An 18205-nucleotide genomic window follows, 5' to 3' on the forward strand; every position below is an offset into this window, starting at 1 on the left:
ATTATTAATTATTTTTAATAATTAATAAGAGATAATTAATTATTAATATATATGCACTCAACATCAGAGTATCTAAATATGTAAAGCAAACATTGGCAGTTCTGAAGGGAAAAATAGACTGTAATACAATAATAGTAGGAAAATTAAATATCCCACTTATGATAATGGACAGATCATGTAGACAGAAAAATCAGTAAAGAAACAGCAGGCCGGGTGCGGTGGCTCACACCTGTAATCCCAGCGCTTTGGGAGGCCGAGGCGGGTGGATCATGAGGTCAGGAGTTCGAGACCAGCCTGGCCAACATGGTAAAACCCTTTCTCAACTAAAAATACAAAAAATTAGCCAGATGTGGTGGCTTGCACCTGTAGTCCCAGCTACTTGGGAGACTGAGGCAGGAGAATTGCTTGAGCCTGGGAGGCAGAGGTTGCAGTGAGCTGAGACTGTGCCATTGTATTCCAGCCTGGGTGACAGAGTGAGACTGCATCTCAAAAACAAACAAACAAACAAACAAAAACAAAACAGCAGACTGAAACAGCTTTATAGACCAAATGAACCTAACAGGTATGCATAGAATATTCCACCCAAAACTAGCAGAATGCGTGTTCTTTTCAAACACATGAAACATTCTCCAGGATAAATCATATACTAGGTCACAAAATGATTCTTAACAAATTTAAGAAGATTGAAATCATTCCAAATATTTTTTTCTGACTACAGTGGAGTAAAACCAGAAATCAACAACAAAAGGAAAATGGGACAGTTGATAAATACATGAAAATTAAACCACACTCTTAACCTTTGGGTCAAAGAAAAAATCATAGGGAAATTAGAAAATATTTTGAGACAAAGGAAACTGGAAACAAAAAATACTGAAACTTATTTGATGCAGCAAAAGCAGTTTATAGCAATAAGTACCTACATTAAGAAAAGACATATTTCCAGCAGCCTAACATTACAAGTCAAGGAACTAGCAAAAGAATAAACTGCTAAGCTAAAAACTGGCCTAAGGAGGGAAAAAGTAAAGATTAGAGCAAAATATAGCAAACTGAATTTAATAGCACATTAAAAGAATAATATGTAATGACCAAGTGGGATTTATCATTGGGATTCAAGAATGAGTTAACATATGCAGCTCAATCAATGTGATATACCACATAATTAGGATGAAAGACAAAAGTCACATGATCATCTCAATAGATGCAGAAAAAACATTTGACAAAATTCAGTACTCTTTTATGATACAAACTCTTAACATTAGGCATAGAAGGAAATTACTTCAACACAGTAAACGCCATATAGGACAAGCACATAGCTAATATTATACTCAGTTGTGAAAAATGGAAAGCTTTTTTTTCTAAGATCTGGCATAAGGCAAGGAGCCTGTTCACCTTCACCACTTCTATTCAACATAATACTGAAGGTCCTAGCCAAAGCAGTTAGGCAAGAAAAAGAAATAAAAGGCATACAAATCAGAAAGGAAGGAGCAAAATTATTTCTGTCTGCAGATGACATGATCTTATGTGTAGAAAACCCTAGAGACTCCACACACATAAACAAAAAACCTGTTAGAACTAGTAAATAAAGTCAGCAAAGCTGTAAGATACAAAATAAACTTTAAACAGTTGCATTTCTATACACTAATAATGAACTATCCGAAGAAAAATCAAGAAAACAATCCTGTGTATAATAGCATCAAAAAAATGAAATACTTAAGAATAAACTTAAACAAGGAGGTGACAGACTTGTACATTGAAAATGGTAAACGCTAATTAAAGAAAGCAGACTCAAATAAATGGAATGTCATCCCATGCTCATAGATTGGAAAACTTAGTATTATTAAAATATTCTTACTACCCAAAGTCATCTGCAGATTTAATGCAATCTCTATTAAAATCTCAAGAATCTCTAGAAATATAAAAATAAATCCTAAACTGATGTGGAATCACAAAAGATTCTGAATAGCCAAAGCAGTTTTGAGCAAAAAGAACAAAGCTGGAAGCATCACACGTCCTGAGCCATGTATGTTAATTCTCTGAGGCTCTCTGAGGTAAATTCTGAAGGAAGAAGTTCTTTAACCTGATGCAAGCGACATTCCAGGTGTTGGAAACAGGATGAAGGTGCCAAGTGGAGCAGCATCTGGTTTTCCTGGGTGCTCTGTGAGATCTGGATGGCTGGCACTCAGGAAGAATGTGGGAAGGGCCAGAGATTCTGGCGACTCAATCGGCCGGCTCCTCTGTCCTACCAAGGACTCTGGACTTTGACCTGGAGACAGCCATTCACAGGTGGTTAAGGGGGTTAAATGAGGTGATAAATGTGATCTACAGTCCTGGAATCATAATTATATTATAATATAGCAATAGTAATAATAATAGCTGAAATAATAATAAAAAATAATAGCCAATCTTTACTTGCTATATGCCAGGCATAACTGTAAATGCTTTACCTGCATTCATTCAAATTCATTTAGTCATTACATCATCCTTGTAAAATATATATTTTTATTACCTTGCCTTTCCCCCCACTTTTTAAAAAGCTGTTAGGAAACTAAAACAATAGCTCAGAGTCAGACATTTAGGTCAAAGGGGGAACTGAGATTTGAAACCAGGAAGCTTAGAATTTGGGTCTATGTTCTTAATGTCTATGGGGACTGTCCCTTTGGAATACACTGCTAGTATATATGAACAAGTGCTTATCCGCATCCTGGGACATCTGCATGCCCCTAACATTTACCTCTTGATAGAAATGTGACACAAATTGATATCCTAGAAAGATAAATGGACTTTTTAAAAGATGACATCTAAAGGCTCAGATATGTTGTTTTGGGTCATTTTAATTGATTAATGTTCTCTTTATAGATTGTATTCTTATTTTTTAAGGATTTATAAAAATAAAATAATTTTTTAGAGATGAGTCTTGCTATGCTGCCTAGGCTAAAGTGCAGTGGCTATTCACAGGCACAATCATAATTTACTGTAGTCTCAAAACCTTGGGCTCAAGTGATGCTCCTACCTCAGCTTCCTGAGTAGCTAGGTACCTAACACCATACCTGGTAGTAGATTTTATTCTTAATTGTCTATATTTTTCAGAAAGATGAGAGAGTGACATTTAGAATTTAGGAGATGTTTGTTGCTATATCCTCATATATAATAAGTTGATTAGCTGGTGTTTTTTTTTTTTTTTTTTTTCCCTGAACCTAGCATATTATTTGGTACTTGATACACAGAATATCCTTTCATTGTTTAATCGATATTAGGGAAAAAATGACACTTTTTCCAACTATTGAATGTCTTCCTAGAGCAGAATAAACTCCTTATGGAGAGAATATGTAATCCTTTCATGGCTCCTCAGAAAGCTGCAGGACACTGGAATGTTTATAGATTGAATAACTTTTGTGCCACTAAATTAGAGACCGACTTTAGAGTTTTATTTTTGTAGGTGAAACACAAAGGTCTAATCAGATTTGTAAAAATTTATTCTATACATAAAGGGATAAATTGATATACAAAATGCTGTCAAATATTTTGTCCTCAGAAGGCTTAGTTGGAATGTTGCTGCATTGAGTTCCAAGTGTGCGAAGACGAAGTTAAACCTCCTCAGTAACACACAAGTAGTAGCTGAAAGGTTAGAATTAATCAGATCGGGAAATGAGATGAAAACAATTGAGAAAAGCTGAAAATCAGACTTTAGGTTAATCGTATTGTTTGATGGGAGCGATGGTTGAGGGAACTTCTCTGAAAAGAGTGTTTTATGAGGAGCTGAGAAAACTCAGCCGTCAAAACTGCAGAACCAAAGTCAGAGACTATCAAGAAGTAGAAGGTGACTGACACTTTCTAAGGATGAGGAAAAGTTTAGGATGATAAGAACCAAAGTGGTAGGGCATAATTGGAACTTGAGAAAACTGATTTCACGGATGCATTGTTTTGCCCCCTTGGGTGACCTCATCACGTACTCTGAACATTTTTCTTCCCTTGACCTTCGCTGTTTTCTTTTTTCTGTAAGCCTTGTGTCATCCTGTGCCCAATAAACTGAGATTTGTCCCCTCCCCCATCAAACATTGACGTCAAGAAGCTGCAATGAAATACGTTTCCATTTTTTTCTTTCACAGATTGAAAATGCCTTAGTTAGCTTTTCTTATAAAAAGATAGGAGCTTTAAATCTAGCCTCTGCTAATTTAAAGGGGATTACTATCTGTGGTATCACACGGATCAGTTTTCCTGCCAGGAGTTGGCTTCTACTTTTAAATTCTCAAGCTCCTGGCTGATAAGTCCTAAGAAGTGCAGTGATAATCATACACTTCCACTTGATAGGGCTATGTGAAGACCCACTGGAAAGGATGTTGGATGTGAAATTAGTTTTCAGAGAGACAAAGGCAGTACTTTTCACTAAATACTCTTTTCAGGAAACAGTGAGTTAGGAAATGCTAGCTAGAACGGGTTCATATTACTGTACTCTTCTGTGTATCTCCATCTCACTTTTGTTTTTGTAAAATGAAAGATGAAAACAGGTTTCTCTTTCTTCTCTGAGAATTTCACAAATAACTTGCAAATTATATCCCTATGTCCTACAACTTCACCCCCAACTCTTAGTGAAAAATTAAAAATTGTTATTGGTGGGATTGGGCTTTAAGATTTCAGTTCTGATAATTTTATCATGCCACTTCAGAGCTGACATAGCAGCTTTGTATCTGTTACTTCAGATGGCTAAGTGAGTGCTGGAGCTAGAACTCATGTCTGTGACTTTTAAGGCAGAGTTGTTTTTTTTCCTTTTGTTTTCTTTTTTTTCTTTTTCTTTTCTTTTTTTCTGCAGAGTTCTTTTCTAATGCTATTCTTTTTCACTATTGAATATTGTTATTGGGTAGAGAGTCATGGAGTCTGTTAGAAAGTCTGCTACTAGAAACTATAGAAAATTTGAACTGGATTGCTTATGGTTACACAGAAGAAGAAACTTGGAATCTGAATTGGGGCGGTTTGGATCAGATAATCTCAAAGGTCTCTTTTGGTGATTCCGATGGTTTTAATTGTTATTACATATCACAGATTTATTCATTCTGTAATCAAATCATGCTTCAAATCACATAACTTGTGAATTATAGTGCAATACTAATATATCTTCTTAATGCTAATGAATATTCTCTTCTGATAGGAATATTGCAATGTCTGCCACTGTTAGTATTTGGACAGTGTTACCTTCCTTTCTCCTCCTCCAGCCTTAAGTTGAACATGACAGATAGTTGATGTACTCACAACCAGCTTTCATTGTTGCCTTGTATATTTTGTAATGAAAACTACCCTCAGGATAAAAAAAAAAAAATCCCAATTAGAACAAGAATTCCCTTCAACCAGGGGACAAATCTGTCTTACTGTGAATAAGAGAATATCAGCAAGAAATGGCCTGTTTTAATGTACTGTTTGACTTTCCCTATCACACTTTTATTTTTATAAAATGAGAATTATAGATTACTTTTTCCTCTGTAGGAATTTCACAAATAACAACTTAAAAGGACAGTGTTCAAGTGCTGTCCTTATCACTGGTACTTAAGGAGGAAGAAAATCTGAGATTTGCTGGATTCAGTATGCTGTTCAGTCTCTCTTAGATGCTATTTTCTGCTTTTTGTGTGTGTGTGTGAAAAGAATGATAAAAATCTGGCAGGCACTTAAAGTTTTAATTATCTGTAATGATAATTAATTTGCTAAACGAGAGATAGAAGTAGAACTTATTTGTGAGGTACACACACTAAACATTGTTCTCTTTCTTTGTATTACCCTTAATGGCAGTGAGTAATAGTAAGAACAGTTGCAAGAGCATCAGCATGTAGTCAATATAAGAATATCTATGGTTTGAACCTTATTTATCTTATTTAAACAAGACTAACCCATTGAGGAAAAATAGACATATTGACTTGTCTTGATTCTGGAATTGATTTACTTTATATTTCCCCACAAATATATATAATTATACTTAGCTAATATTAATTGACAAGATGGATTACAGTGCATTTATACTTAGTGAGATGTAAATTTGATTTATTTTGAGGAAGATCAGTCTAGATTAGACTATCATGGAAGCTTTGAGAAAGCCACAATGTTGTTCCCAGATATTTATCTGTAATAAGTTTGCATAGATTCACTATATCATCATCTCATTAAACAAGTGAATTGAAAATCCATTTATTATTACTTACTATTGCTGTTTGCTGTTTAGAAAACATATTTTAGTAGTAAAACTTTGATTAAAAGAACAAAATGAGTAAATTATGGATAAATGTAATTGGCAGCCATAGTCTTTCAAAACATGAGGTCTCTGGGGGAAGAAAAAGCAAAACTACGTAGCCCTGTGGTACAATGATTAAAAATAGATGTTCTTTATTGTTAGGCATAAATCATAGATGATAATCAGCTATAAATGATTCAATTCAGTAACAGTTATTTGGCATATTGTGCTTGGTGGTTGCATGATCATAGCAGTGCTTTGAATTTTCAACACTATTTTCAGAGTGGTTTCTGTAGTCTCATTGGATTATTATAAGCAGTCGTAGGAGGGAGAAAGGGATGCTGAAGTATGAATAAGTGGAAGCACAGAGGTTAAGTAAATTGCCTAAGATATTTGCTACTTGGTGAAGGACTACTGTAAATGCTTTTCCATATCTGATTATTCACACCTGCATATTTGAACCTTTACATATTCACAGTAGCAGAAATAAATGTCAGAAAAGAAGAGGCATAAAGCTGAGAAAAAGAACACTGAGTGCAGCAAATGACCTCTTGGTTACAGTTTAGACTTCAAGATGTTGGGTTTTTAATGCCACTCTTTCACTGGGTGCTTAGGTCAACTATTGTGAAATAGTTGAGGCCACTGTTAAGTAGTACCTAAGACCTTAGGCAAATAAGGTCTTTCTGTTCTCATTAAAAACTTTGGAGTTTGCCTATCTTTAATTCAGTTTCTCTAAGACTTCAAGGTTTCTGAAGAAGAAAAATTAGAAATGACTAATTGATTCAAATTAAATATGGTAAATTCACGTTCACAACAGCTAACAACAGCTATTAATAATAACTGTCTATCATACTGCTTGTTGAAAGATTCCTGTGTTGTATGATAAAAAATCTGAATGAAAATAGTATAGTCTTTAAGATGATTTAAAAACCTGATAATCTAATTAAAGAACAAATGCCAAGGGAGAGTGGATGAGGCTAGGATGGAAGATGAAAAGGAAAAGCAGGTAGTTTTGGTGGCCGTCAAAGGAAGTCAGCAGTGCTAACTCTGTTGACTTAATCTTGTGGAGTAAGTTTACCAGGAAACTGTGGCTCTTTTCTTCCTTTGACAGGTGTCTCTAGACCTGACTTCTAGGATGAAAAAGATTGAGGAGTAGCAAATGATTAAACTATGAAAAGCTTTAGACTTGCTAGCTCCTCTGTATTAATTAAAGGCCCTATACTTATTCAACTAATTTGACTGCATAATTAATCTGAAGAGATGTAATATTATAAATCTATTGGCGGAGTTCTTATAGAAATGTATGTCCCATATCCCTAAATTAAACTATCAATAATCAATAATTGTGTGGATTTTTTTTTTTTTTTTGAGACGGAGTCTCGCTCTGTTGCCCAGGTTGGAGCAGAGTGGCATGATCTTAGCTCCCTGCAACCTCTGCCTTTCAGGCTCAAGCAATCCTCGTGCCTCAGCCTCCCGAGTAGCTGAGATTATAGGTGTGTGCCACCTCGCCTAGCTAAGTTTTTATATTTTTTGTAGAGATAGGGTTTCACCATGTTGCCCAGGCTGGTCTCAAATGCCTGACCTCAAGCAATTTGCCTGCCTCAGCCTCCCAAAGTGCTGGGATTACAGGTGTGAACCACTACGTACAGTCTAAACTATTAATAATTGTATTTAATATTTATTATGTGCTGCATGCCAAGTATATGCTAAATGCTTTATACGATATATCTCATTTATTCTCAGAACTCATTGAGATAGCTATTATTATTATTTTCCTTTTATAGGCAAAGTCATTACACTTATGGGAGTTAGAAACTTGATAAAATATTTTAATGCATGTTTTAGGAGTAGTACATTAAAATCCACAAGAAATATGAGGTTTTGCTAAAATAGTTATTGCTGTATAATGCACATGAACATTGTTTAACAGTTCAGGATAGGAATGAAGAATGATGTGATGATGTATGATGATGAATTTGGTTGGAATTGTTTGCCCTTTTTGTATTGGTTGTAATAATTTTTTGAACTGAATTTTCTTTGAGGCACCACTTTTGGAATCAGACCAGAATTTGAATTTCAGCTTTGCCATTGGTTAACTGTTAACCAGTTAACCTTTTTAATTAGGTTATTTAAATGCACTGTGGCTCAGTTTCCTCTTCTGGTGTATGGGCATAATCCCTTCCTCACCAGTCTACTATAAACATAGTTGATCCTCATTATTCATGGATTCAATATTTGCAAATTTGGCTACTTGCTAAAATTTATTTGTAACCCCCAAATTAGTACACTCAATGCTTTCATAGTTATTTGCAGACGTGTGCAGAGTGGTGAGATATTTGAGTCACCCAACTACATGTATGAACAAGGTGACACTTTGACTTCTTATTGCTTTTCTCATACTGTAAACAAATGTCCTTTTGGTGGCTTATTTAGTGCTATGTGTTTAATATTTTAGTTATTTTTTTGGGTGATTTTGCTGCTTAAAATGGCCCTCCAAGTATAGTGCCAATGTGAAAGCTGGTGTTCCTAAGTAGGAGAGGGCTGTGCTATGCCTTTCAGAGAAAGGCATACATGTGTTAGGTAAGCTTTATTCAGGCATGAGTTATAGTTCTGTTGACCATGAATTCAACATTAATGAATTAACAGCATATACTAAATCAGATGTCTTTAAAGAGAAATACACTTAAACAAGGTTAGGTGTTGATTGATTGACAAAGGTGATGTGACCAGAGGTTCTCAGGAACCTAACCCTATACTTTCCATAGGAGTGATGGTCCAGTATTCATTAATTTAGTGTTTGGGGTAAATTCATATAACACAACTACTGTGAATAACAAGAATTTACTGTGTTTGTAAAGTATCAAGCATGGCACCTGGTATGTACCAAATATCCATTATATTCACTTTCAACTTTTTCTCTCAGCTTTCCTTCTGACTTCATGGAAACACTTGGGAAAGAGATGGGAATATTCTTTATGATTTTAATTAACAGGGCAGTGAACACTCTGAAATGGCATCATTGTATTTAGAAGACAAGATTCACAAACACAATCTTCTCTTTTTTAGCTTTTAGAGTTCTTTATAACAACATGTAATAAAATATTACCTTTTATTAAGTTATAGTTAATCAACTTAAAATACAATTTTGGACACTAAACAGTCTTCCACGATAACTTTATTTTATTAGGAAGTCAATATTTTTGGCTTTGTGGGCAATGCAGTTTCTGTTGCAACTATTCAACTCTGCCATTGTGGTGTGAAAGCAGCCATAGATAGTAGGTAAATGAATGATCAGGACTGGGTTTCAATAAAACTTTATTTACAAAAGCAGGCAGTGAGCTGGATTTTCACTGCAGGTTGTAGTTTGCTGACCCCTGATTTAATGTACTGTAGGGTCTTGGTTTATGATATTATTATTTATCATATTAGGCAAATGTCTGAATCTGAGTTTGCTAGAAGATCCATAGACCATTGAAAATAAACAGTTTTCCATAACTGTGTTTTTCTGTTGGTTGTGCTGATAGTGATAATAGCTTTAATGAGCATTTGTTACATGCCAGGCACTGCGCTAACCACCTTATACTGTATTTTCTCAGTATTGCCACAGGATTCTTGGGGTGTCACTTCACCAGCTGGAAACACCTGTGGCCAGTGGTGCCTTTGCCTGAGTTTTGCTCAGGCCCACCAGGCTTGTTCTGCCCACTTGGCCTGGCAGGCTGCGTTTGGCTCACTCTACTGGCCTGGGTCCCATGCTGGCCAAGGGCTAGCCAGGTGCAGAGCAGCAAGGGGTGTGTGAGTGAGCATGGGGTTTAGGCTACCATGCACAGCCGGGCATGACAGCCGCGGTGGGGTAGGCAACTCCAGGTGACAGCATGGGCACTGGTTCCCTGCAAGGCTGCAGCTGAACCAGGCATGCCACAAGTAGCTTCTGCGCTGGCACCAGGGAATACGGTGGCACCCAGAAGCTTGGAGACACCAGGAACTACAGAGCCCCAAAGAAGCTGTCACAGCCTTGACTGGGGAGCTCCTAGGTCTGAGATCCCCAAAGGGCCACAGCTCTTCTGTCCTTCTTGTCACCCACAACATGGCAAGCAAGGGGCATGTTTCAGCCCTCTTTGTTACAACTCTTTTAGCCCTGCCATTTGGTGGTTCCTGAGTTCTTGTCCTATGTCCAGGAAGAATGAGGTATGCGGACAAGTGGAGGGTGAACAAGGTGAAGAGGAGCTTTATTGAGCTACAGAACAGCTCAGAGGAGACCCACAGTGACTAGCTCCTCTTCGTAAGCAGGGTGTCTCAGCTACTGTTCACCTCTCAGCAGACAGGAGACCCTGGAGTGGTTCTGCAGCTGGACATCTCCTATCTGTTAGAGTCTGCTGAGTCCAGTGATTTTATGGGCCTGGGACTCAGCCAGCCAGAGGGAGGAAGTGTGTGCTGATTGGTCAATGGGAGGCCATGGGCAGTCCCGGAAAAAGCACCACAAGTTCCCACTCTGGCCCACTGACTGGCAACCCAGCCCCCAGGCTTCAGAGCCTCCCTGGCTTGAAGGTAGGGCTTTGTGGGACCCATCCCCTTCTGTCCAGGAGCCTCTCTGCCTCCTGCCACTGTTCTGGGCATCCAGGCTGTTTGGTCAAGGAGTGCCTGCAGGCCAGTGCCGAGCTGCCTTCAGCCCCTGCCTCAGTCTCTCTGCTGTGCTTGTTGGTGGCCAAAGTCTGGAGGAGGCTGAGGTGGCAGGAGGCTGGTGTGTCAGTACAGTGCCTGGGCTTAGCCCCTACCTTGCTCTGAGATGGGAAGGGGTGCCAGGAGCGGGGAGAGGCCAGGGGCAGAGGGAGCAGACATCTCCACACCTGTAGGGGAAGGGGTTTTTCCTGAATCCCTGAGAGTGCCAAGACGCCCTGGTCCACAGCCATGGCTTGGGCAGCTGCAGATGTGCTCAGGATGGTGGAGCTCCTGCCTGCTCCTGGCCCCCAAGAGCGCAGGGAAGCTTGGGTCTGCCTGGGAGGGCAGGGCTGCTGCCTCCTCCTGCCCCAGTGGCTCCATGGAACGCGCAGCCTCGTCCACACTTCCCCCACAGTAGCCGGCTTCATGACAGTGGTCACTCCAGGGGGGCTGCCACTGCCATCAGTATAGCCCTTAAAGGTACCTATTATGATTGTTACCTCATTTTTTAGAGACATAAACTAAGGCCTAGAGAGGTGAAATAGCTCACTCAGTGTCGTAGAATTAGGAAGTGGTACAGCCTTGTCCTAGGACAGTTTTGACTGTGTAGCCAGAATGCCACATTCTTTGCACAATCTTTTTTTTATTTTCTCATGTTTTACTGATTTGGGGTTGTTGATTTGAATGTTAGAAGTTCATTGTATGGCATCTTTAACGTTTTCTCAAGGAAAGCATTATATTAATCCAGTGAATAAGTAGATGTGTGTGGATTTTAGCTCTATTCTTTAATCAGTTTTCAAAATTAGCTATTTTATTTCTGGCTAAGCTTTCTAATGTATTCTAAAAGAGAAGAGTCTACCTAAATGTGGGGCTTCACTGCTTTACATTCTGCTGGGAGATTTGTTTTTCTTCATTGGGTAATTTGGATGTCTCATTTTGTCCTTGTTTCCTTACTATCCTGATTAAAGGATTAGAAAGCCCTTTCCCAGGTTGGAGTCACTAATACCGTCTTGCACAGAGCTATGTACTTGGAGGGTGTTGATTTCCATTTGTTGAATGAATACTAACTTAGCCTTCTTTTTGGTAATGTGTCAACTATTCTTCACATTGCTGTATCTTATATCTCTGAGTGCAGTTCTCAGAGTTTGCAGAAAGCTTAGCATCAGAAATAAGATGGTGGTGGAAATGACTAGGTTGGTGTGAATATTGAAAAAGTGGGCTCATGGTTTCAGAGTGGAGATAACCTGTTCAGCTATTGCACTGCTTTCCTGTTTCCCTTTTTATGTTTAGTTGTCGCTCTAAATAACTAATCAGCTTTGGATCAGCATTTTATTTGGACTTAGTATGTGCCCAATACAATTAGGAATCCAAAAATAATGATCCTTGTTTTCTTAACGCTCAAAGTCTCACATCAACTTATAAGTGGTCTTAATACGTGCTTATCCACTGATTAGCATAAATTAAGTGCTTTAATGGAGGTGTTGTAACAAATGCACTGTAGGAGCATAAAGGGAGGTGCAGCTGACTTCCCATTGGGCCAGGGGAGGGGGTCTCTTACGAAGTGAGTGGTTTTTGAGTTGAGAACAAGAGTGTTCCATGTAGAGAAGATAGGATTGGCCAACATCTCTGGGAAAGAAGACCACAACAGCAGGAGAGAAGATGAAATATTATGGGAATGATATGAATTCTGTTTTGGCAGGAAGAAGGTGGGACAAGGGGTCAGCTTGGAAAAATAGGTTGGAACCAGATTCTGAAATGCATGTGGTGATAAGGGGGACTTGAAACGCTTTCATTAGGGTGTGACACAATCAGAGTTTTATAAAAATAATTCTGGTGACGGCCTGAAGGGGAGGAAATTGATGGGAGTGTAAGTAATGGGTTGTCCATTCTTCTGCCTTCCAGCTTTCTCCTGTGCTTCTGGAGAGTATCTAGAAATGAAGAACCAGGTATGCAGTAAGTGTGGTGAAGGCACCTATTCCTTGGGCAGTGGCATCAAATTTGATGAATGGGATGAATTGCCGGCAGGATTTTCTAACATCGCAACATTCATGGACACTGTGGTGGGCCCTTCTGACAGCAGGCCAGATGGCTGTAACAAGTAAGAATCCAAAGCAGCCTTTGGCTCTTAACTGAATATTTGAGAAGAAAGTAGTTGCTCTTGTCCAGAAAGAAGATGAGGATAATCTTGGTACTGTTTGTGGTGATAGATAAGCTAATTGCAAAGAATCATGTTTTTTGGACAGTCATTGCAATGAGTTTTCATGAGGTTAAAATCATTGCCCTCAGGATATAATAGACACTGTATGCAAAAATGCAGTAAAGCTGTTAGAGAAGCAAATTAATTTTCCCATATTTATGGCTACAGTTAAGCCGCTGGTGTTTGTACTAACCTTTTTCTGATTTTAACAGATACTTTCAGGTTTTTTTCTTTTCCTCTGACAGGAAGAATTAATAACCTTCATTTAGACTCTTGATTATCTCCTATAAAAGAGAGTGGGTTACGTACCTAAGGTGGAAAGCACCTTTGCTTAATTCCTACCTCTTTTATAGGGGATTATTAACTTTGCGTATCACAAAGCTGGAGAAATGTTAAACTGTTTTAAAAAAACAAAACAAAATGTTTGTCTTTGAGCTATATCCCTTCCTGTTATCTTATATTAACTATGTAACATTTTCTTTCATATGGATTTGCTTAGAAGAATTCAACTTTAGGGCTCCGGCTACCTCCTGACAAGAGTAGCCGCTCAGGAACCCTACATTTTTACCATAAGCTAAGGATGCTGGGGAATTATTTAGCTGTGTTGAAAGGCATATTCATTCCTTCCCTCCCTTCTTTTCTTCCTTCCTTTCACTCTAGCTGTCTTTTTGCCAAATGACACCAATTTCTTTATTTTAATCTCTCAATAATAGGATTATTTCCTTGAGAGAGTGTGTGTTTTCAGTAAAAGAGTTCCTTAGATGATGGTACTAGTAGGATGTTGTGGGACCTCAGATCTTTGTTTTGGTGGCCAGGAGATATTGACAAGGCTTCTTTTTCTGCCTAGAATAGTTTATGTATAAAAGAAATTGAATAAGGGGAAGTTTTTCAAGGTAGTGTCTTCTAGTGTGATTTTCTTGGTGTAAATTTCAGTCTGGGCTGGCTCGGTGGCTCATGCCTGTAATCCCAGTACTTTGGGAGGTCGAGGCAGGCAGATCACCTGAGGTTGGGAGTTCAAGACCTGCCTGATCGACATGGAGAAACCCCATCTCTACTAAAAATACAAAAATTAGCCTGGCGTGGTGGCAGGTGCCCTTAATCCCAGGTACTCAGGAGACTGAGGCAGGAGAATCACTTGAATCCTGGAGGCAGAGGTTGCAATGAGCTGAGATTGTGCCATTGCACTCCAGCCTGGGCAACAAGAGCGAAACTCCGTCCATGCTTGCATACTCTTTATTTCTTTTTAATTGGTTGGGTCATATAGGAGATGTATGTTGAACTTTCTAAAAAGTCTGAGCTTTTCAAAATGGTTATATCATCATAGACTCCCACCAGTAGTATATTTGAGTTCTAGTTATTCTACATGTTTACCAACATTTGTATTGTTAAGTCTTGTTTTGTTCTAGCCCTAGCCATTCCAGTGTATGTGCACGTGTATTTATGTGAAATAATATCTCCTTGTTTTAATTTGCATTTCCCTGCTGGATAATAACGTCAAACATGTTTCATGTGTTTATTGTTCATGTGTTTGTTCACTTTTGTGAAGTCAAATTGTTTTACCCATTTTCTACTTTTTTTTTTTGGTCATTTGATTATTAAGCTAAAGGAGTTCCTTATACATTCTGGGCATGGGTTCTTATGTGTATATATTTATATAATAAATATATAGTATATGCACACACACACACACGTCTCCGTGTGTGTAACACTTCTTCCCAGTTTGTGGCTTTTGCCTTTTTTGTTTTCTTAATAGTGTCCTTTGAAAAGCAGAAGTTTAAAATTTGAAAGAATACAATTTATCCTTTTTTTTCTGCTGTGGTTATATGTTAGGATATCTTTGCTAACCCCAGGTTGCAAAGGCTAGAAATTACTGTATGCATCCTTATGGTAACATAGAGTTATTATTGTACCTTTATATAATGTTAAATTTTACAACAGCATAGTTACATCTATACCCTTATCTTCACATTATTGCCATATATTTAGAAACATGTTATAAACCGTACAATACAATGGTATTATGTTTTAAATAATTAGTTACTTTTAAAATAATCTTACAAAGATTTAGGAACTCAGAAGCCAAGTCCATCACTGATAAGTTCATTTCATATGACACATAACTTCCTAAAAAGTTAAGGTGAAAAAATATAGCTTTATATGTTAATCTACATATTTATTATTAGTGGTGCTCTTTCTCCCCTTCTATAGATTTGCCATGTGTATGGGTTTACAAATAAAACTGCAGATGTCTGAAAGAATAATTCCATCTAAGGCTACTAAAGTTAGTTATCTATTTGGTAATCAAATTTTGGGTGAAAAATAGCAGTTTCATAGCAGATTAATCATATAACCTTAAAAAGATTTAGGAAGTTATTTGCCATAAGAAATGAACCTCTTCTCAGTAATAAAGTTGGCCTTTGAGTTCTGGAAAAGCTTCTGGTGTTTTCTGCTGTGCTTTGCTGATGGAACTACTCTTGAATCTGAGTTACATAGCTTTGTGAACAGAAGAGATTTCAGAACATTAATGTAAAGTGCCTCTTGGTTTTGTTTCCGCAGCTCTTCTTGGATCCCTCGTGGAAACTACATAGAATCTAATCGTGATGACTGCACGGTGTCTTTGATCTATGCTGTGCACCTTAAGAAGTCAGGTTATGTCTTCTTTGAGTACCAGTATGTCGACAACAACATCTTCTTTGAGTTCTTTGTAAGACCTTTTACATTCTGGAATTTACTATTTAAGGGACATTCATGTAAATTTCCCTTAGTCAGTTGTTCCCATTCCACTTTATTCTTCCTCAGTTTTGTGTGTGTGTGTGTGTGTGTGTGTGTTAACTGAACTTTTTGATGTTAAAAGAAAACTTTAATTTTGTCTATAATATTTTGTTTCCTGGTTAATATTATTTCTTTACCTCCGAGATCTCACCTTGCAGCATAACACTGGGCTTATTTAACTTTTAGTTACGCACATTATATAACCATTTGGTTTTGAGTTTTTGTGTGACAAATATTTCCTCCAAGATTCATGTTTACTTTACTTTTTGTAGCTACAGATAGCATTCTGTCAAAACTGTGTTTTTTAAACCAATTTTAGTTTTCACTTAAAGGTTTTTTATCTTTGCAATTTCAAATACTTTTTGCTAGCAAGAATTATTTAAGTGCATTTATGAGCAATTTTGTTTTCAAAAGTAGAAGTGGCTGCATGTTTCTGATTCTGTGAATTTTGTACAGTCTAAAAACATCAATGAATGGGATATTGATGTCTTTGAAAAAAAATTAAATAACATTACAGAAGATAAGATAAAGTAATCACCTAACAAAATAAGCTGTTACCACTAAAGTTACTTAACTATTATTAATAAACAGTATCTAATCTAGCAAATATTTATCATGACACAAATGCTTGAGCAAATGTTCTCAGATTGACTTCTCACACCAAACCAAGTGTGTGTTGTGCTTATAAATGGGAGACTATCTTGAAAAATGTTTCTGCAGTCCAGATTTCAGAAACAAATGTATTGAACATTCTAAAACAAATTTGTATTGTTAGAAATGGGAATTTCTAAATCAGAAGTTTGGTAGCAAGAGAGATTTTTCATGAACATATGAGCTTTATATTTGAAGTCAAGAGATTCTGGCTCTAGTCCCAACTCTGTAATTGTTAACACTGTGTTATTGAGCAATTAAGTAAACCTTCCGGCACTTAGCATTCACTTCTATAAAGTAGATTGTGTGACAATATCTTTTAAGGAGTCTCGTAGTACTAATATCTTTTGATGAGTGTAAGATGTTAAGCAACATTCAAACAGATTTATGTTTAAGCTGCGTTTTGTTTGCAAAATCCTTCTTGGAGTGAACAATTCCCTATTTCGTTGTACATTTTTGGCAACATTGCTAAAACTGAAATAAAGTTAAGAAGCAAAGCAGTTATCTATTTATTAGAATAAGTGTTTAGATTTGTTTTGCCCAATAAGTTCTTTGAGATATGTCAATAAAGGTACCCTTAAGGCATAAAGTTTCATTACTTCCTTTCAGCGATGCCTTTGTTCTGGTTATAATCTGAAAAGGGATGGCAAAATCATGTTCCTTCCTCTATTGATGTTGCAGCTTTAGAGGTTGCAATTTATTGATTCAGAAGGTCAAAACTTTATGGTCATCATACTAATGGTTAATGGAAAGGAAGAGTTTGCAGATTGAAATATGCTGTTCTCTGAGACTTGTACATATGGGCATTACATAATTAACAACAACAAAGTATTTAATTTTGGAACTATATGAAACTTTTGTTCAGCCCTTCTGTTTTCCTTTTCTTTTTTTTAAATAATGATGAAACGGAAGCCTAGAGAGACTAAGTGATTAGACCTAGGTTTTACAGATCTCTAGAATGCCAGTAGAATGTCAGGATAACATATGACATCTGCTTTCAGTGATAAAAAAAGCTTTCAGCTTATCTACACATTGACCATTAAAGGTATATTCAGGGTTCATATCTGCTTTTAATTAGGTTAACACTTGCATTAGAATGGTCATTATGCTTATAATATGAATATGACACTTAAATTCAATTAAAGTAAGTACTCTCAGTAGCTGATATTCTCTGGCATTTGGATGGCAATAGGGTCTATTTTTTAGTTAGTAAGTCTTTAGGAAATAGCTCTTAAGGAGAACATTTTAATGTTTGAAGATTGGTTGGGAAGATGAGTGAAGAAGCAAGATGATTTAGAGATGAAAGAGCGAGCCATTTCTTTTGGTGGGAATATAGGTGATGAGATCTTATTTTAACTCTAATCTGTTGCTGTTTTGTAATATTGGAAAGGTGGCCTAACTTTTTGATGTCTCTGCATTCATTGTAGACCTGGAAAAGTAGTGTCCCAACGCCTTGACATTTTGGAAGAATTGCCTGAAAGGCACAAGGTGTTTGGTGTTAAAGATATCTGTAGTCATTTGAATTGGCATGGCAAATGATTAACATTTACCTCCAAATTTTTGGAAGCCAAATTTTTATTTGGGGGTAAATGTTAATCATTTGCCATGCCAATTCAAATGACTACAGATATCTTTAACACCAAACACCTTGTGCCTTTCAGGCAATTCTTCCAAAATGTCAAGGCGTTGGGACACTACTTTTCCAGGTCTACAATGAA

The 18205-nt window shown here is 37.2% G+C and overlaps 1 protein-coding gene across 1 annotated transcript in view; it reads left to right on the forward strand.

Annotated features, from left to right (window-relative positions):
* Window positions 1–18205, forward strand: part of ELAPOR2 (endosome-lysosome associated apoptosis and autophagy regulator family member 2) — a 190053-nt gene that overhangs the window by 99388 nt on the left and 72460 nt on the right. Inside the window, 2 exon segments of the mRNA XM_017851806.1 lie at window positions 12770–12965; window positions 15621–15768. Coding sequence (XP_017707295.1) covers window positions 12802–12965; window positions 15621–15768 — 312 coding nt within the window. The 5' untranslated portion in view covers window positions 12770–12801.

Source organism: Rhinopithecus bieti, unplaced genomic scaffold (genome assembly GCF_001698545.2).
Source record: "Rhinopithecus bieti isolate Rb0 unplaced genomic scaffold, ASM169854v2 scaffold_1558, whole genome shotgun sequence".
Lineage (NCBI taxonomy): Eukaryota > Metazoa > Chordata > Mammalia > Primates > Cercopithecidae > Rhinopithecus > Rhinopithecus bieti.